This window comes from Erythrolamprus reginae, chromosome 7 (assembly GCF_031021105.1).
Source record: "Erythrolamprus reginae isolate rEryReg1 chromosome 7, rEryReg1.hap1, whole genome shotgun sequence".
Classification (NCBI taxonomy): Eukaryota; Metazoa; Chordata; class Lepidosauria; order Squamata; family Dipsadidae; genus Erythrolamprus; species Erythrolamprus reginae.
This window is the reverse complement of record NC_091956.1, coordinates 86,083,202-86,104,330: the sequence shown is the minus strand read 5'-3', so window position 1 is coordinate 86,104,330 and position 21,129 is coordinate 86,083,202. Positions and strand designations below refer to the sequence as shown.

The 21,129-nt window shown below is 40.0% G+C and overlaps 2 protein-coding genes across 4 annotated transcripts in view; one reads left to right on the top strand and one right to left on the bottom strand.

Annotated features, from left to right (window-relative positions):
* Positions 1-21,129, top strand: part of ARHGAP24 (Rho GTPase activating protein 24) — a 220,674-nt gene that overhangs the window by 124,872 nt on the left and 74,673 nt on the right. The window contains exon 1 of one of the 3 annotated variants that reach the window (XM_070758060.1): positions 3,504-3,654. The exons of the other annotated variants lie outside the window; for them this stretch is intronic. The gene's annotated coding sequence lies outside the window, so the exon portion shown is untranslated. Of the gene's footprint in view, positions 1-3,503; positions 3,655-21,129 lie in introns of those variants that run through there. 3 annotated transcript variants of the gene reach the window in all.
* MAPK10 (mitogen-activated protein kinase 10) overlaps positions 7,898-21,129 on the bottom strand; it is a 252,552-nt gene continuing 239,320 nt past the window's right edge. The window contains exons 15-16 of the mRNA XM_070758063.1: positions 9,560-9,611; positions 7,898-8,317 (exon numbers count right to left, since the gene is read on the bottom strand). Coding sequence (XP_070614164.1) covers positions 8,273-8,317; positions 9,560-9,611 — 97 coding nt within the window. The 3' untranslated portion in view covers positions 7,898-8,272. The remainder of the gene's footprint in view (positions 8,318-9,559; positions 9,612-21,129) is intronic.

The window sequence follows — 21,129 nt, the reverse complement described above, 5'->3', positions numbered from 1 at the left end:
ATACATATAGTAAAATACATAATGAAGGTTATAGAGGAGATACTCATAGAAAGATATATCTAGGAAAGAATAGAAGAGAATAGGAATAAAACATATCAATGAAAGAATAGAAGAAATATAGGAATAGAAGAAAAGGTATAGGAGATATAGGAGAGTGATAGGACAGGGGACGGAAGGCACTCTAGGGCACTTGTACTCGCCCCTTACTGACCTCTGAGGAATCTGGAGAGGTCAACCGTGGACAGTCTAAGGGTAACGTGTTGGGGGTTAGGAATTGAGACATCTCCCCCAGGCTTTTAAATCGTATTTTATTCCAAATTCATTTTAAATTGCTTTTATCAAATTTTAGTAATAATTTGTTTCTGGAACTTTGCATTTTGATATGTCCCAAGGGCTAATCAATGAACTATATTAATTGTACAATACTTTTGCTTTGGGATTTTAAAAACAAATTGCAAAAAAACCAGGATAAACCTGTCTTAAAAATAATAAATATTACGCAATACTATGCCACTAGTGTTGTTTTCTGGGCTATAGTCAACTCCTCACAATGTACATATTGCTTTCCCCCACCCGTGCCCTGTTTTCCTATAAATTGTGCTCCCTGTCACATGGGTTCACCAGATTGTTTTCCCATGAAATGCTCACTGAAATTAATTGACCCCATATCCTGTATCCAAATAAGAACTATGAGTATGTTTAGCACACAGCCCTTGTTGGTATCTGATTAAGACTTTCACAATTTCATTCCATAAATTCCTTTCTACCCCCATCAGCCATTACTTCTGTCCTTTCTATCAGTGTTTGCCTGTATGTGTTTTCAAAAGCTGCCCCTTCCTTCTAACATTGGACTCAGATTTTGCAAAAGAAACTTAAAGAAAAAAGATGGTTTTGAAGGATGTGGGTCAAAACATCAACAAGTGGAGGATTTATTTTTATTTTTTTTAAAAAAAGATCTTTCCTTGCATATTGGGAGTTTTAGAAATTTTATTTTTTATTTTATTTATTTATTTTTATCAATGCATGAGAAAACAGATACAAGTAAAACATGGTTATGAATACATGAAATGGATACGAATAAAAGGGAACATTAGGACAGGTAGGGCTGGCACAGTGGTGCATTTTTGCACGCCCCTTAAAGACCTCTTAGGAATGGGGTGAGGTCTACATTACACAGCTTAAGGTTAAAGAAACCACAGTCAGGTAGAGCATTTGGGCATTGACAACTCTGTTACTGAAATCATATTTTCTAGAACCAAGTTTGGAGCGGTTTACCACAATTTTTTAATTTATGGTAAACTGCTCCAAACCTGATTCTAGAAAAAATGATTTCAGTAACAGATAAATAAAATAATCCTGTACAGTGGCACCTCTACCTAAGAACACCTCTACTTACGAACTTTTCTAGATAAGAACCAGGTGTTCAAGATTTTTTTGCCTCTTCTCAAGAACCATCTGAAATTGTAACCGGAAAAGGCAGGGAGAAGCCTCTGTGTGGCCTCTCTAGGAATCTCCTGGGAGGAAACAGGGCTGGAAAAGGCAGGGAGAAGTCTCCGTGGGGCCTCCCCAGGAATCTACTGGGAGGAAACAGGGCATCCACCCTCTCTGTGGTTTCCCCAATCACACACATTATTTGCTTTTACATTGATTCTATTGGAAACATTGCTTCTTCTTACAAACTTTTCTACTGAAAATTGGTCATGGAACGAATTAAGTTTGTAAGTAGTGGTACCCCCATATTTGGATACAGGATAGGAGGTCTATTATGTGCTCTTGTATTGTTGTGGTTGAAGCTGAAGTATTCATTGACAGGAAGGACATTGTAGCAAATGATTTTATGTATTACGCTTAGGTCAGACCAAAGGCAGCATAGTTCTAAGTTGTCGAAGCCCCAAAATTCAAGTCTGGTGGCATAAGGTATTCTGTTGCGAGCAGAGAAGTGACGGATTCTTCTCGTGAAATATATCTGGACTCAGATGAGCTGTATTCAAGATGATAGGAGGTATAATAGATGATAGAGACAGACAGACAGATGATACAGTAGATGATAGATGGATATAGATGAATGAATGAATGAATGAATGAATGAATGAATGATAGGTAGGTAGGTAGGAAGGTAGGCAGGCAGTAATAGCAATAGCAATAGCAATAACAATATCATTTAGACTTACATACTGCTTCACAGTGCTTTAGAGCCCTCTCTAAGTGGTTTGCAGAGAGTCAGCCTCTTGCCCCCAACAATCTGGGTCCTCATTTGACCGACCTTGGAAGAAGAGAAGGCTGAGCCAAACTTGAACCTACTGAGATCAGATCAGCCAAACTGCTGGCAGCCGGTGATCAGCAGTAGCTTGCAGTACTGCACTGTAACCATTGCACCACAGCTAGATAGCTAGTTAGGTAGACAGACAGACAGACAGACAGACAGACAGACAGACAGACAGACAGACAGACAGACAGACAATGATAGATGGATGGATGGATGGATGGATGGATGGATGGATGGATGGATGGATAGATAGATGAGAGAGAGACAGACAGACAGACAGACAGAATGACAGACAGACGATGATAGATAGACAGACAGATGATAGATAGATAGATAGATAGATAGATAGATAGATAGATAGATAGATAGGAAGATAGATAGATAGAGAGATAGATAGATAGATAGATAGATAGATAGATAGATAGATAGATAGATAGGAAGATAGATAGATAGATAGATAGATAGATAGATAGATAGATAGATAGATAGATAGGAAGATAGATAGATAGATAGATAGATAGATAGATAGATAGATATAGATAGATAGATAGATAGATAGATAGATAGATAGATAGATAGGAAGATAGATAGATAGATAGATAGATAGATAGATAGATAGATAGATAGATAGGAAGATAGATAGATAGATAGATAGATAGATAGATAGATAGATAGATAGATAGATAGATAGGAAGATAGATAGATAGATAGATAGATAGATAGATAGATAGATAGATAGATAGATAGATAGATTGATTTCTGGACCTTTAGGGTTGAGCTGACATTTTAATCCTTCCCTTTTCCGACTCCTTCTCTCGCTCCCATCTAAACATCCACTGAGTCTGAAAATAAACCCTTGCAGTCCAAAAAACATTCTTCTTTCTTTTGTTTATGCCTGGAGTTGGGAGGAGGCTGCTTCAGACTGGGTGCCTGTCTTCCGTGCTCTGATTCACGGCTCTTCTGACCTCCTGGGTTTTAAAAATTTTATTTTCCCAAGCGACGATTTATGTCGCTTGGTACCATTTCCAAAGGCCAGCCAGTCCAAAGGATTTGTGTGTGTGTGTGTGTGTGTGTGATTCTGTTCACCTTGTGCCGTCCTTGTCTTCTTTTTCCTCCCCAACTTCAGCCGCTCTGGTCTCTCTGTGTTTGCCTGCCAGTGTTTGTGTGTGTGTCCCTGCAGCACCGGTGTGAGTTAGAGAGAGAGAGGGAAGTTGTTGCCATTCCTGGGTGATGGAGTCATGGGAGAAATCGCAGCGAGCACACAGAGAGCAGAAGGGGCAACGCCACAGAGCAGCCCACGTAGCAGCCGGGACTCTCTCTGGTTGGCAAAGCTGGACGTCTCCACATCTGGAGCTGGATCTTTCCCTGCAGACACTTGCGGGAGTCAGGTGAGGGTTCAAACTTGCTTTGGATAAATTAAATATGCTTGTTTCCAGCTGCAGGGAGCCAGCAGCCAGGATCAGGCCAGCAGAGCTTGCTCCTCACTTTTCTAATGAATATCTAATATATTCTGAATGCTACTGGAATCTTTAAAAAAACTTCTTGCACAAATCTCAGGAGTTTTACTAGCGTGCCTCCCGTCCCCTGTCCTATTGTCTCTCCTATATCTCCTATATCATATCTACTATTCTTCTATTCTAATCCTCTTATGCTACTCTCATAATATCCTTCTATTCTCTAATTGATATATTCTGTTCCTAAATTTTCACTTCTATTCTTTCTCTAATATACAGTATTTTACTCCAGTATAACCTCTATAACCTTCATTGTGTATTGTTGTGTATTGTACAAAATAAATAAATAAATAAACTATCCACGGTTGACCTCTCCAAATTCCTAAGAGGTCAGTAAGGAGTGCGCATAAACACACCAGTGTGCCTTACTAATGTCCCTCTTACGTCTATGTTTATGTTTATGAACCCTATTATTCCCAACGATTATTCATTCCGTATTATGAATAATGTTTTATCTTTATTCTTCTATTACTATATTTGACAATGATTATATCCTCTGAATCCTACACTATGTATTTGACCAAACAAATAAATACAATAAAATAAATAAATCTGCTACTCAAACTGCCAGGTGATGGGTTTGGTTTGCTCTTTGTTTTTAAGTGACGTGACCTTTTTAGTGAAACAGAATAATTCTGGCTGAAAGTAACTTTTGGCTAACTTATTTATTCCCCCATGTGGCTGAAGCGCCCGTCTTCTGATAATTTTACTTTGGTTATTATTTTGGAGCTATTTCGGGTTTCTTTCCAGATCACACAATGATTACGATCTTTGCTTTAAAGCCAAGATCCAAACTTTGAAGAGTCCTGCCTCTTTGTTCTAAAAAAAACACCCAATGAGTTTCTTCCATGATTCCTTGTAAAAACTCGAATGCCAATAAATTCAAAGTAAATATAACATTAAAAAGTTTAAATAGTGTTCTGGCCATCCGAGTAACAGTCTACATTATGCTTGCAGCCCATGAGTCCTTGTAAAATCTGAGAGCTGTGCAAATGAAATCTATACCCAAACAAGTCTTTTAAGAACCAAATAAGAACCTATTGTTTAACATTATGGGCCTTTGTAAATATCTTCTTTCGTTTCACTAGCACGAAATCTTAGACACAGATGTTATTCTTCGCAATAACATTTCTGGAATAATTCATTCCCAGTATTCTTTTGGAATTAATAGTGCAATTTCCTAAATATCAGGACTGCAGATTTGTATATTTATTCCTGGCAAAGAGAAGGGGCCTAGAGCTGCACGAAGAGCCATATCTGCTGGCATGCAAGACATTGCTCAGCTCCAACGTGCATATGTGTGCTGGCCAGCTGATTTTTGAGTCGCACCGAGGCTCTGGAAGGGAGTTTTTGACTTCCAGAGAGCCTTCAGGGGGATGGGGGAGGGCGTTTTTACCCTCCCATGGCTCCAGGGTGTTGTGGTCGGCTCTGGGCCAGCTCCTGCTCTGAGGACTTTGGATGTTGGTTTGGGAGAATCCTCACATTCTCAGAGACCGGTTTTGCTGCCAACTGCTTCAGACAGGGAGGATTCTGTGTCAAGGGCAGATTCTGGGAGTGAAGCAGGATCAGATGATGTGGTAGTGACAGGCAGCCCATTAGCTAATGATCCCATTAGTGAATCATCATTAGATTCGGAGGAAGAGGGATTCATAGATGCTCAGAGGCGCAGGTTTATGACGAGAAGGGAACAACTGCGCAAGTGTTATAGAAGATAAGGGAGAACACCTGTGGCTGGGGCAATTAGGCTAATGGGGCAGCTGATAAATTGCCAGTGTCGCTGAGAGCGTGTTAGGTTAGGTTAGGTTTATTGGATTTATATGCCGCCCCTCTCCGCAAACTCGGGGCGGCTCACAACAATAATAAAAAACAGTACAGTACATAATACCAAATCCAATGCCCACCCATCTAGTTACAATTTAAAATTAATAATCTCACAAAAACAGTATATATAAAAAAAAACAGGCACACAATCAATCAACAAAACAACATGGGCAAGGGAGAGGTGTTTTAGTTCCCCCATGCCTGACGGCAAAGGTGGGTCTTAAGGAGTTTACGAAAGGCAGGGAGGGTGGGGGCAATCCTAATCTCATGGGGGAGCTGGTGTGTGGGAGATTATCCGTTTGGTGAGAGACAAGTGTTGTTTGCTTTTGGACTGCTCCAAGATTTACCAAGACTTTTTGGATATTTCACAGTTAAGTACATTTTATGGACTCTTGAAGGGGGTTGGCTGTGACGCCTTCACAGCTGCCTTTATCTGCTCTGCTTTTGTTTTTGCTTTTCACAGCATTCCAGGCTTGTGGTTTGTGGGAGAGCACTTTGGCTGATTAAAGTGCCTGTGTACAATATTTTCTGTTTTGATAAACCGACTCTTTGTTTACTTTACAACAGTGTGTGTGTTTGAATTTACACTTCAGACTTAATTGGGGCTCATAACATGAAGCCCGGCATAACACTGCCCATGCGCAGCAAGCGAAAACTCACGTGAGGATGTTATTGCGCATGAGATTTTTCAGATTTGGGGCATTTTTTTGCTTCTCTTCGTGCAGAGACGCAAAGGAATTGCTGGAAATCGGTGAAATCTCACCCACGTGAGCATCCTCCTGTAAGATTGCTGTGCATGCGCAGAAGTGAAATCTCACGCCAAAGGGTGCATGCGCAGCCACTGGGTGAATGCATGCCCATGACAATCCTGGGAGGGCGTAGCGGTAGCGGTCGGTAAGTGGAACCATTGCCTGATTGGTTCTTTTGATTGGGGGGACCAGGACGGGACAATGGGCTATACACATGACAGAAAGACCCAGAATGCAATACCAGCTTTATTTTTTTAAAAGTTTTATTCATTGTTTTCAGATACAATTTTTTAAAAATCTCAAAAAATCTCATGCAGATCATTTCCCGCTACTTCCATCTAAGAGAAATAGAAAAAATACAAGGATAGGTAAAATTATGATTATGTGCGTTTATACATAATAAATCAATTAAGAAAAGAAAAATTGTGCATAAAAATTAATATCAATATTTTTAAAGTTGCCTATCTGCACTCTCTTTGTCATGGGTCACTCCTATCATCTGGTGTTGAATACCAGCTTTACTTTTTATTCCACTGTCTGAGAATGGAGGTTCTCATTTTGGCCAGTCATGCAAACATTTGAAAGGGATGAGCATTATGTATAGCGCACTACACAATCATAACTGAAACACGTTGGGAAAATAAAAGCCATAAAAAAAAGAGAGAGAGAAGGTTAATTAGAATCGCTAGAGCCCAAATGCGCCATCTCATTATGCATTGCCTAGTTACTGTAAATGTTTTTGGCTTTATTTATATATGCATGAATGATGTTTAGTCCTTCGTTAAGATTTACTAACCTCAACGGATACGTCCGTCCACTTTTCCCTCTAATAAGAGCCGTAGCTGCTCCACTGCTTCTGCCTTTGTCTAGAAACCAAGGGAAGAAGAGGAGGAGGAGGAGGAGAGGGGGGAGGGGGAGAACGAGGAGGCGGAGAAGAGGAAGAGGAGGAGGAGGAGGGGAAGAAGAAGAGGAGGAGGAGGGGGGAGGAGGAGGAAGAGGAGGAGGATAATTTCTAGCTGGTAGATTAAAGCAAGCTGGGCGGCGGCGCTTCCTGGCGCTCACCCGAACTTTTGCAAAAAATGGGTTCGATATACCGAACCGCGCAAAGTTCGGTACGAACCCAAACTTTGCAGGTTCGGTTCGCCCAACACTACTTCTAACCAGTGATGGGTTCTGACGGGAATGGGTCAGGAACGCAGTTCCGGTAGCAAAATGTGGAGCTCCACTGCAGAGCACCCAATTTGCACTGAAAGGTGTTGAAACAAAATGCATAAGCCACGGCCACAGTGTGGTAGTAAAAATTTTGGTAGCCCATCACTGCTTCTAAGTAAAATTTCCTTTATCTGGTCAGATTGGAGAGGTCTTCCCACGGTGAAGCTGAATGGAATTTGGGTCTCCTCACTGAAATTTGTTTTTTAAATATCCCATCTTATCATTTTTCAAAAAAGAAGAAAACAAAGGATTTGGGGATATATATATATTTATTTATTTCTGTGCAAGTCTGTGGGAAAATGAAATAGTTTTCCAAAACAAAGCCTCCAGTCAGATTAAATTATTTCCGCCTCAATTAAATCAGACCATTCCCAGAGTTTTGGAACTGGGTGGTGTTTCCATACCTGAGGCTAAAATACCTTAGTTTTCTCCAACCTGAAGATGTGTCTTTCAGATACGTTGGGATTAGAATTCCCAGCCTTTAAAAGTGGAAGCGTCTGGCACCAGATGGAGGGAATATTTCCAAAAATGTTACCACTGACGTTCAGACCAGACAAATTCTGCAAGGCATCTTTGAAACACGGAAGTCATTGTTTCAAATGTTTCCAGTGGCTTCTTATCTCGCTGATGCTGGAAGACTTTAAACAATTTCATTACATTTCTTCCAAGACAGACTCTGTGCTGCAACCCACAAGCATCTTAGCAGAAGTTTATGCTGTCGTTGAAGGTCTTGATAATTTCTTTGTCCCTTGATCCTGCCAGGTTATGAGGGTTTCAATAAAAACACATTGCACCCAATTTCTAGAATGTTATTCAATTAACTTTACCACTACAGTGGCACCTCTACCTACGAACGCCTCTACTTAAGAACTTTTCTAGATAAGAACCGGGTGTTCAAGATTTTTTTGCCTCTTCTTAAGAACCATTTTCTACTTAAAAACCTGAGCCCGGAAAAATTTCCCAGGAAATTTGAGAGCAGGACGAAGGCCTGGCCAGTTTCCTGCCATTCCCGCTTTAATCCCGGCCATCTGGGGCTTTTCTGGGCTGCCAGAGGAGCCTTTCGGTGGCGCTTAAGGAGGCTTTGGCAGTCCAGAGCGAACGAAGCATTTTCCTTTCTCTGGGCGCTTGGAGAGGGAATAAACCTCTGCCAGAACCCAGAGAAAAGAAACTCTCCCTTCGCTCTGGGCAGCCAAGGAGTCACCACAGCGAAGGAAAAGCGCCGGCTACAAAGCGAGCGAGTGAGAGGAGAGGGCAGCCCTTCAGCATGGGAAGGAAGAGGAAGCAGGGAGCAGCAGCACAGCCAGTGTATGGGACGCAGTGTATGGGAGGCAGCCTCGCGCCAGGTGTATTGGAGGCGTGTGCTCCTCCTCACCGCCTCAGAGTCCCTCTTTTTTTTTTAAGCCTTAAAGTTTTGGATTTTTTTTTATTCTCCTCACCTCACTTTCTTCCTTCAGCAGCGATTCTCCTCCTCCTCCTCCCACCCAAATTCCTAGCTTTTATTTCTTTCCTATTTGGACCGGGAGTCTCTGCTCACAGTTGCTCCTGCCCTCATCACCTCAAGGTTCAACTACTGCAATGCTCTCTACATGGGGCAACCTTTGAAAAGTGTTCGGAAACTTCAGATCATGCAGAATGTGGCCGCGAGAGCAATCATGGGCCTTCCCAGATACGCCCTTGTCTCATCAACACTCGGCAGCTTGCATTGGCTGCCAATCAGTTTCCGGTCTCAATTCAAAGTGTTGGTTATGACCTATAAAGCTCTACATGGCATTGGACCAGAATACCTCCGGGACCGTCTTCTGTGACACGAATCCCAGCAGCCAATTAGGTCCCACAGAGTTGGCCTTCTCTGGGTCCCGTTGACTAAACAATGTCATCTGGCGGGACCCAGGGGAAGAGCCTTCTCTGTGCTGGCCCCAGCCCTCTGGAATCAACTCCCCCCGGAGATTAGAACTGTCCCTACCCTCCTCACCTTTCATAAGTCGTTGAAAACTCACCTTTGTCACCAGGCATGGGGAAATTGACACATCTCCAACTGTCAAGGAGACTCTGGAAGAGAAATACATTTTTCAGGTTATCTTACAGGTTTTTTGAAGCTATGTCTGAGCAGTTTTTACTGGGATCTGTACGTGCTACATAGCAAGGTTTTATGGTGGGTTTTATAATGTTCTGAGTCTATCTTGCAAATAGATCATTTCTCAATCTGTACATTTTCCAATTAGTATTAGAAAGGGGCCAAGTGAGATACATATTCTATTTGTAGAAAAGAGACAGTAGTAGGTCACTTCCCAAAAACATGGCCAAGAAAAGTGGAGAAAGTCACCCAGGCAGTCACCAGGAATCAAAACTGACTCGATGGGAGTAAACGAAACAAAACAAGCTAAACAAAAAGTGAATTATTCATTGAAAAGCTGCATCCTTCAAGGCTCAATTAATAAGCTTCCCCAAAACATATGAACGGCAATTGTGGAAAGAAGTAGATGGACTCTTGGATTCAGCCCAGGAAAATCTTCTTACAAATTGTAGGAAGCCTTGTCTCAGCCCTGGAAAGAGTAAATAAAGTGTATCATGATATGACTAAGCAGTGAAATAATTTATGACCATGGCACCACCTTATAATAGAAGAGCATGACAACAGCATAGACAGATTTCCCAGTGCAGAAACACACAAGAAATGGTTGTGTTTACTAGACGTGCATTTCTGGTTATGGGCAACTTGACTCAAATTTTTCGATGATAGTACATTGTGGCTTTGCTCAGAATGGAAGAAGACCAGTGATGGGCTACTACAGATATGGTCAGGTATGCAGAACTGGTAGAAAAATTTTGAATTTCCCCCCCTCTTCTCTGGGTATGTTTTTCCTATCGCAGTAAATGAGGTTGAATGTGTATACAGTGTTCCCTCGTTTTTTCCAGGTTCGAACTTCACGAAAAGTCTATACCACAGTTTTTCAAAAATAGTAATTAAAAAATACTTCACGGTTTCCCCCCCCCTATACCGCCTTTAATAAATATTTTTTTAATAAACTTTAATACATAAACATGATGAGTAATAATCTAAATGGTTGCTAAGGGAATGGAAATGGTAATTTAAGGGTTTAAAGTGTTAAGGGAAGGCTTGTGAATAGTGTATTTACTTCCGCATCTCTACTTCGCGGAAATTTGACTTTCGCGGACGGTCTCGGAACGCATCCCCCACGAAAATTGAGGGAACACTGTAATTTCAGAAGAGCTGTGTGTGGGGGGGTATGTGTGTACATACACATACAGTTTATATAGTAGATAATGTATATTTTTGTGTGCCTGTGTAATATGTATGTATTACTGGGGTGTTCAGTAATAGTAAATAGAGAGGGAAATTATATCTCTTGGAGGCGAGGAGAGGCTGGGGAATTCTGGGAGTTGAAGTCCAGATATCTTCAACTTGCCAAGGTTGGGAAACACTGATATAGGGCATCATGATGCTTGCAAGCTTGTCATGGTTAAGTAGCTTTTGAGAAGATCAAGTGAATATTATCTCTGCCAAAACTTTTGGAGATTTGCTGCTCAATCTTCAGGAGCTTGGGGAAATCCCCATTGTGCTCGTTCAATTTGCTCCCTTTCTTGGGACATAATCCCCAATTTATGTTCGGACTCAACTGGACTGAGCCTGGATCAATGAGATTTGCTCTGCCATTGAGCTTTAGTAAGCTTCTTATGCCTTAAAAGTATCCCTTTATCTCTTATCTCTGTCTCTGTCTCTTTTTATTATCTTCTGTGGGATTGCAGTGGTGGCAATTTAATGCATCTATTGGCCTTAAATAAGGTGCAATGTGCTACAAGCTGGATAGACCATCCGAGGCAGGAATCTATGCTCACCTCACAAGAAGCCTCCCATTGTAGATTTTGAATGGGAATCATTTTCCCCCATAGCAGGTAGTACTTTTGCAGTTCCTACAACAGGCACAGGGCCTGGTCTACAGGGTGTGTTCCAAAAGTAATGCAATTTTTTTTTAAAGTAATTTGTTGAACAGATTTGCACAAACACTTAAAATTGTTCAAAGTACTGTCCTTGGGCCTCTACACATTTTTTCCAGTGACTCTGCCATGACCGGTATGCGCCCTGGAAGGTGTCTTTGGGGACCTCTCGCAAGGTCTTTGTCACGGCTGATTGGATCTCTTCCATGGATGAAAAACGGGTTCCTTTCAGGGCTGCCTTAATCCGAGGGAACAAAAAGAAGTCTTCTAGGGTGACGCCTGGACTATGGGGGGGATGGGGCAGTGTTGGCACCTGGTGTTTGGCCAGGAACTCCCGGACTCGTAGCGCATTGTGGCAAGGCGCGTTGTCATGATGGAGTTGCCAGGTAGCGGAGATGTCTTTTTTTGTCCCGATGAGCCTTTTTTGGAGTCTTTCCAGCACATCCATGTAGTAGGCAGCGTTAACTGTCTGTCCTTGAGGAACAAACTCCTTATGGACATTACTGTCAAAAAAGACAATGAGCATTGTTTTCACTTTTGATTGGCTCATTCCTGCCTTTTGGGGCTTGGGGGACTGGTCAGTGTGCCACTCAGAGCTTTGGTGTTTTGTTTCTGGGTCGTATTCAAAAACCCAGGTTTCATCACCAGTGATGACGTTGTCCAAATAATCAGGTTCAATTTCTATACATTGCAAACGTTCACTTGAAACCATTTTTTTCATGACACGGTCGGTGCACAGAGGTTTATAATAACTGATGTCCTGCCACTTTCCCTGCTTGGAGAGGAGCACTGAGACCAGTTTCGCAGCAAATCTTAGCGCCCACCCCCCACTGTTTTCTCACCTTCAATCATCTTCATTTTTATTTCAATAGAAAGAGCACATTTATTTCCTATCATATATGTTGTTTTTGTGATGGTTTCTTTTCAAATAAGGCTTCAATTTCACCTGGTCCACTGGACAAAGAATGACCCTATAGGACACCGCACCAGTAGCAAAAGTTGAGCAGCACACGCAGCTTTGGGCGTCTTGGGTGCATTTTGGACCAAAAGAAATTTGATATGATTCAGCGGTGCACTTTTTAAATCAACTGTTCACATAATTATTCTTCCATAACAATTTGGTTCTAAAATATTTGCCCTGTCAAGCAGATGTTGCTTATTTCTATTTTTCTACCCCAACGTTTAAAAATCTGAAATCTTCTTCTAGGCTTATTTCTTTTCTTGTTAGAAATACTCTCCAGGTAATAGTTTTGTGCTAAGATTCCCAATGTGGGCATTTCCATCCATAAGCTTACACCTTGCTACCTTTTCTGGAAGTTCTGTTTACTGTCCTGTGTTATCTCCCTTAGGCATAAAAACAAGCCTCTTGTGGGTCATAAAATAAGGTAAATTAAAACAAGCCCCCAAAAGAGCTGGAGGGAAAAATAAATCTCTGATTTCCTGATCTGAACTAAAGATGGAGTATTACATAATTAACTTGTGTATCACATTATATTATTTTAATGGTTGTTGTGTCGATCAGAAATAATTCTGCATAGTGTCGTCCACTTCATTTAGAATTATATCTAATTTCTCGCTGGTAGATTAAAGCAAGTTTGCTACTGTTTCCCCCCGAGGAAAACCAGGTAATGTTATTTTTTAAGCTTAGTCCTCCTATCAAAACACATTTTTGAAGATCAAGGTGTTGGAAGGAGCAAAATTAGGCTCGTGGAGGATGGAATTGAAGCGGTGACTTTCATTTTAATATTAAGAGGCCGTGATGAAATATGCTCTGTGCTGGATGAGGAGGAAGAAATACCGAGCTAAGCAGATTGGTTTGGAGATTTTTTTAAAATAAAGGCAAGAGCAGATAAACAAACGCACCCAAAAGGGTGGATGGTTATTTATTCAAGAGACAAGATGCAAAAGGAATAAATGCAGGGCCAAGTGGTAGTTTTATGGGAAGTATGTTCATAGCATCGAAGCATGATTAGGCAACATAACCTAAGGGGTTGTTGGGGAAGAAACAAGAGGAAACCTAAGACTGGCAATAATAATTTCTTTGGAAGCAACTCGTATAACCTGTAATTTTTACATAGAAACATAGAAGACTGACGGCAGAAAACGACCTCCTGGTCCATCTAGTCTGCCCTTAACCTATTTCCTGCATTTTATCTTAGGATGGATCTGTGTTCATCTCAGGCATGTTTAAATTCAGTCCCTGTGGATTGACCAACCACGTCTACTGGGAGTTTGTTCCAATTATCTACTACTCTTTCAGTAAAATAATATTTTCTCACATTACTTCTAATCTTTCCCCCAACTAACCTGAGATTGTGCCCCCTTGTTCTTGTGTTCCCTTTCCTATTAAAAACACTTCCCCCCTGAGCCTTATTTAACCCTTTAACATATTTAAATGTTTCAACCATGTCCCCCCTTTCCCTTCTGTCCTCCAGACTATAGAGATTGAGTTCAATCTGTAGAGTCTGTAATTTTTACTTCTGACATTTTTTTTCTCAGAGTATAATACATGAATTTTCGAGCTTTGTCTCTAGGAGAAAATGGTGGGTTTGTATGATACAATAAGAAGAGGGACTTAATGGATAATCATTTGAAATTAAAGTTATGTCCTAGAGAGTTGTTGACTGCCAGCAAGGCTACACATAATATTGATGGCTTCACTTAAAGACAACTATCAACTGAGCAAGCAACATTGATGTTGCGAAACTCCTGGGAGCTAAACCAGCCGTGAGCTTTTCATGACTAGCCATCAGTTGTTGTTTTAATACTTGGTCTCAGTGGAATCAATAGTGAATCCATAGTCATTTGCTGGCCTGCTGGAGAACTGGCCTTATGAAATATTTTTTGTATGCACTCGGTAGCATTTGTCTTATTCGCGATAGCTAATAGAAATATAGACAATATAGGCTACATCTTCCCATTCATCATACTTAAATGTTGTAATAGAATTCCCCAACGAAATTAAAACGCATGAAAAATGCATGTGATGGTGGAAAGTGCACTAAATATATTAATGAAACTGGTATTAAATGTTAGGGTTAGAAAAAATATACAGTACTGCTCAAAAAAACAAAGGGAACACTTAAACAACAGAATATAACTCCAAGTAAATCAAACTGTCCACTTAGGAAGCAACACTGATTGACAGTCAATTTCATTTTGTTGTACAGAACAACGTATTCAAGGAGAATATTTCATTCATTCAGATGGAGGATGTGTTAAATGAGTGTTCCTTTTATTTTTTTTTGAGCAGTGTATATATTCTTAGACATTTTTCTGTTTAATTAATTTAATTAATCTGTTTAAGATTGATGCAAAATGGACAAACAGAATATGGGTAGTCCTCAACTTGCAACCACAGTTGATCCCAAAATTTCTGTTACTAAGGAAGACACTTATTGAGTGAGTTTTGCCCCTTTTTATTGCCCCTTTGTTCTTAAGTCAATCACTGGACCTGTTAAGCTGTTAAGTGAATTTGGCTTCTCCATTGACTCTGCTTGTCAAAAGGTCACAAAAGGAGATCACTTGATCTGCGGACGTTGCAATCGTCATAAATATGAACCAATAACCAAGCCTCTGAGTTTTGGTTATGTAACCATGAGAATGCTTCAATGGTCATAAATAGGGAAAACTGTCATAAGTCACTTTTTTTCAATGCTGTTGTAACTTCAAACAGTCACTAAATGAATTGTTGTAAGCCGAAGACTGTCTGCATAGACAATAGAGACGACATCTTCCTATTGATCTTACTTAATAAATGCTGAATAGAATTCCCCAACCAAATTAAAACCTATGAAAAATGCATGCAGTGACGGAAAGTGCACTAAATATATTAATGAAAGTAATATTAAATGCCAAGTTTAGGGGGGGGACGGACATTCTTACAAAATTTTCTATTTAATTGTACTATCTGTAATAAAATGGATGCAAAAATGGATGAAGGTGGCCATTCTAGGTCTTGAAAAATGATACAAGCTAGAAACTTGAAGGTCTCTACTGTTGATACTGTGTTGTCTAGTACAGTATTGTGAGAGGTGGGAGGTGGGAGGGTTTCTCCAAAGTATGAAATGCAATGTGAAAGCAGCTGCTAGCATCACAGCAATAATGGTAACAAGTGACATTGTGGGGAAGCTTTGAAAGGCTATTTGTCCTTATCCTCTAAGGTTGCTGGTTTCTTTAGTCCCAATTTGAACCACGGTTTTGTGCAGCTGTAAGGAATTATTACACTATCGCTAATATAAAGACCAAAGATAGACTTGCTTAGCCTTCCTTCAGTCAACAAAGCCTTTGTTAAAATCGGCTTTCTCTCCAGAAAGAGAGCACACACACAATTGCTCTCCAGATGGACAGATGGACTCTGAGGATTTTGTTGTCTTTTTAAAAAAAATTGCAGATGAAGGATTACTGAACAATGCATCACAGTGTGATTCTAAACTGTGGCAGCCGACTCCATGATTTAACCTTTGGCAAAAGTGAATTTTATAGAGTCAAAGACCCCAGAAGATGGTCTTGCAATAGCTACATCAGCCAGGGGTAAGGTTAAGGTTAGGGGCAACAGGTGCTTTTGCTGGTGTAAATAAGAAAACGACGTCTTAATGAGGTTCCTAAACACTATATCCATTTCCCACCTGAAGGACTCCTCCTCTTGTCTACATAGACCTAAGTGAATTGTTTTCAGAACTGCAATTCTAAAATAGGAACATATTTTGTGTTTTCACTATGGAAGAGATCCATCCCTGATTTTATTGGAGAAACATTGCTGTGGTGCATTGTGGTACAATGTGATACATTGCTCAACAGTAGTAACTGTGAAAGGGACCTTGAAGTCTTAGTAGACAACCATTTAAAAGGAGCCAGCCGTGTGCAGCAGCTGCCAAAAAAGCCAACGCAGTTCTAGGCTGCATCTACAGAGGGAGAGAATCAAGATCACACAAAGAGTTAATACCACTTTACAAGGCCTTGGTAAGGACACACTTGGAATTCGGCATTCAGTTTTGGTCGCCACGATGCAAAAAGGATGTTGAGACTATAGAAAAAGTGCAGAGAAGAACAACAAAGATGATTAGGGGACTGGAGGCTAAATCATATGAAGAATGGCTGCAGGAACTGGGCATGGCTAGTTGAATGAAAAGAAGGACCAGGGGAGACATGATAGCATTGTTCCAACATCTCAGGGGTTGCCACAAAGAAGAGGGAGTCAAGCTGTTCTCCAAAGCACCTGAGGGTAGAACAAGAAGCAATGGGTGGAAACTAAACAAGGAGAGAAGCAAATCAGAGCTAAGGAGAAATTTCCTGATGGTTAGAACAATTAATCAGTGGAACAGCTTGCCTCCAGAAGTTGTGAATGCTCCAACACTGGAAGTTTTTAAGCAGATGTTGGATAACCATCTGTCTGAAGTAGTGTAGGGTTTCCTGCCCAAGCAGGGGGTTGGACTAGAAGACCTCCAAGGTCCCTTCCAACTCTGTTGTTATTGTTATTGTAAACAGCAATATTGTTCACTTCTTTCATCTGGACAATAAAATAATTTTGGTCATTTTAAAAACACTATACATACAGATGTATATTTAAAAAGCTGCTTCGGAGAAATTTAGATATTTAGATTGTCTGTCATAAATGCACATTAACGAATACTTGGCTATAGGGCATTTTGTATGAAGATTTCTCTGTGCTAGGGAAATCTACAACTTAAAACGCCTGGCAGACCAGAATTAAGATGGACATGAAAATGGATCAGATTTTTATTGATTGTGCTGTCAAGAATCTTTCTTTTCAAAGCTCTGGCAACTTAACTAAGAAGTTCAACATCTGTTTTACTCTCCTCATTAAAATAATAGTAGATGCTTTAACTGGATATGTGAGAGGAAGCAAAAAAAAACCCTTTTTGCTTGAGAAATTGAGAAAAACTGTGGTTAGAACAAGTACATTTTTAATGGGCGAAGGCAGGACAATGTTTAAAAAAACATAAGCTACAACAGATTAAAAGCTTATCCTGTTATCTACGGTGGCTGGTCAAATGTTAATAGAAAACCTGCCAACGTTGCATAAAGCTACAGTATTCTCACAGAGTTACTTTTCAAAAACTGGAATTAAATAATAATAAACCCTTCTGAGCATGTCGATTCCATAGCCATGGTCAACAGTTCCAATTTTTTTAACACAGATAGTGTGTCTGTCTGTCTGTCTGTCTGTCTGTCTGTCTGTCTGTCTGTCTATCTATCTATCTACAGTATCTATCTATTTATCTATCATCTATAATTATATCTTATTAGAGTTTTTTTAGAAAAATCAAAACTAGAACCACACATAGATGATGATTCAGCTGGATTCAATGACTTATTTATAAACATAATAACAGGATGAATTTACAATACCATTAGCAGATTATTTCTTCAAGTAAACACAAGCAGGGGAGTTAGTTTTATTTCAGTAAGAAGTAGGAGAGAGAGGAGAGAGGAGAGTGGAGCCACACCCAGTCTTAAACTTAAGTTTCAGTTTCGAATCTCTGCATAGACTCAGAAGTGTTTAACTCCCATTGGCTGACTTTGTTACCATGCTTATTCATTGGCTGACTTTGTTACCATGGGCTCTCCCAGTTCATGAATATCTCAACATATCTGTCTAAAAGTTATGTGGACAATACATTATAGCAGATATTATATTAAATAAAGATGAAACCATAATCAAAGAAGAAGGGAGAAATATGCTCAGATTTGTGAAATTCTGTTTATCTAACCTTACTATAAAGATGGAGCTGGTATTTCTTCTTGTGTTTGTTGTGTAGCCTACACTTGAAGAGCTGACACCTGGCTAACACCTATTGTGCGGTCAACACCTTAACTACTACATTATACTGGTTCATCTGTTTTTCCCAACATTTTACTTCTTGTAACAGATGCTTGGATATATCCAGCATCATGTGAGCAAACCTCATTGCCCAGAAAGGTTGCGGAATAAAATTTCTAGGGCTTAAAAATTCAGGAGCCATGACAAATGCAAATAAATTATGCAAAACAACACGGAGAGGGAGAAATTTGCTTAACTGTCCATAAATTATATAGGCTACAGATTGCATTTTATTTTCTCTAGGTGGAATTTTCTCTATCTCAGGGCAGAGTTTTGCTTATATTTTGTTATATTTTAAGACACCAAAGACATGCAGCATTGCCTTCGGCGCTAGCTGTAATATTCAGATATTACATTATTATTAATGTTCCACTGTAATAAATGCTTTCTCTAGACTTGAAATTTATGATGCAGAGTGAGGGTGGGCTTCCAGCACGGCAATATATTTTGTGCATCAAATCAAAATCTCCTTTCTGCGGGTGAAGGAGAAGCTTCGGGTGAAAATTCACACTCTGCAACTATGATGGTGAATCTATGGCCTGTTGCTCTTCCAGGTTCCGGCCTTCGGGTCTTTGTTTGTTTCTTTGTTTGTCATACAGATATTGTATTGTATTGTATGCTTAACATAATATAAGTATAAAGTAGAGATAGAAAAGATAAAAAGACATTAGGACAGGAATGGTAGGCACGAAGGTGCACTTATGCACGCCTCTTACAGACCTCTTAGAAAAGGGGAGAGGTCTGTTGTAGACAACTTAAGGTTGAAGATTTTGGGATTGGGGGAAGAAACAACAGAATCCGTTAGCGAATTCCAGGCGTTGACCCCTCTTTTGCTGAAATTGTATTTTCTGCAGTCTAGTTTGGAGCGATTTACATTCAGTTTATGAAGCATAGTGGTATCTCTACTCAAGAACATTTCTAGATAAGAACCGTGTGTCCAAGATTTTTTTGCCTCTTCTTAAGAACCATTTTCTACTTAAGAACTTGAGCCCGGAAAAATTTCCCAGGAAATTTGAGAGCGGCACGAAGGCCTGGCCAGTTTCCTGCCATTCCCCCTTTAATCCCGGCCATCTTGGGCTTTTCTGGGCTGCCAGAGGAGCCTTTCGGTGGCGCTTAAGGAGGCTTTGGCAGCCCAGAGCGAACGGAGTGTTTCCCTTTCTCTGAGCACTTAGAGAGGGAATAAACCTCTGCCAGGGCCCAGAGAAAAGAAACGCTCCCTTCGCTCTGGGCAGTGAGTGTCCTCCTCTTCTTCCTCCTCCTCCCACCCAAATTCTGAGTTCTTATTTCTTTCCTAATGGGTTTGCATGCAGTGTTTGCTTTTACATTGATTCCTATGGCGAAAATTGCTTCTACTTACAAACTTTCTACTTAAGAACCTGGTGACGGAACGAATTAAGTTCTTAAGTAGAGGGACCACTGTATATGTGTCCAATCATACTTGGCCAATAAAATCCTATTCTATTCTATATTAAAGCTGAAGTGATGAATAAAACAGAAATGGTTATTCTATTACCTTATTTTCATCATGGCTAGAAGAATTTAGCTACTGCACAAAGGATGAAGGATTTTGAATCTTTCGGAAGATGGTTCACATAGAAATGGTCTGGTCTTTGTGGAAATGTACATTTTAGAAGCAGCATATAAGCGGATCTGATGGACTTGTAGAATTCACAATGAAATAATGCTTGCAAAATGGTTTGATCTCCTTGTCACCCCATGGGCAGGTATGCTCGGTTAATGGGATTTGGAGCCTCTGCCTTGAAGCAATGTGGAGAGTAAGATGTTACGTCTGGCTTTGGAAAAAATGCTCTGCTCAGCTTGGCAAGAGTCAATGACTAAATCAACAACACTTCATTTGCTTCACGTGCAGTTAAGTGTTGTAACGCAGCATTATCTGTAATCACAATGTTCCAGTCCAAGGTGCCAATCTGTGGCGCAGCCAATCATGCCATCCGGTGGGGTCCAGTTTATTTTTCAAACAATTCGATATTTACAGATAGAAATCCAAAAAATACAGATTAAGAAAAGAGGTGTAAAAAAAGAAAAGAAAAAGAGGAAAAAGTGAAAAAGAAGTAACCTCCACCTTCTTCACAGCAAGTAAAAACAACAGAAAAAAAATTAGTAGCTTATTAGTGTCTCCTAGTAAAAACATATATATTCTCTTCACCCCAAAACTAATCTCTTAACTAAAAAACCCAAAGTCAAATGCCTTGTCATTCATTCTTTATCAGCAAAGTCCAATAAGTGAAGCTTTGAGAATAGGATAACTATTCTCCAGAAAAAATTAGTGGCTATATACTTCCGTTACTACTACTGCTACTACTACTACTGCTACTACTGCTACTACTACTACTACTACTACTACTACTTATTATTGTTGTTGTTGTTGTTGTTGTTATTATTAATTAGATTTGTATGCCGCCCCTCTCCGAGGACTCGGAGCGGCTCACAACAACAATAGATACAGTAAAATACAAATCCAATATAAACTATATTTAAAACCCCATTATTATAAAAAACTAACAACTCTAAAACAATCATACCAATCTCATATGTAGACTTGTTTTGTGATACAAAAGATCTCTTGATGAGATTTTATTCCATGCAGTTCATCAGATGGGGAAAACTGTTTCTGCCTAAAAAAAAAAATATTTAAAGACGGTGTTTCTGGATGTGAACAAACTCACAAGGAATAATTGTATTATAGTTTTCAAGAAAAGTCTTAACCACCTCCCACCACCCCTCCATGGGTAGTAATGGTTTTTC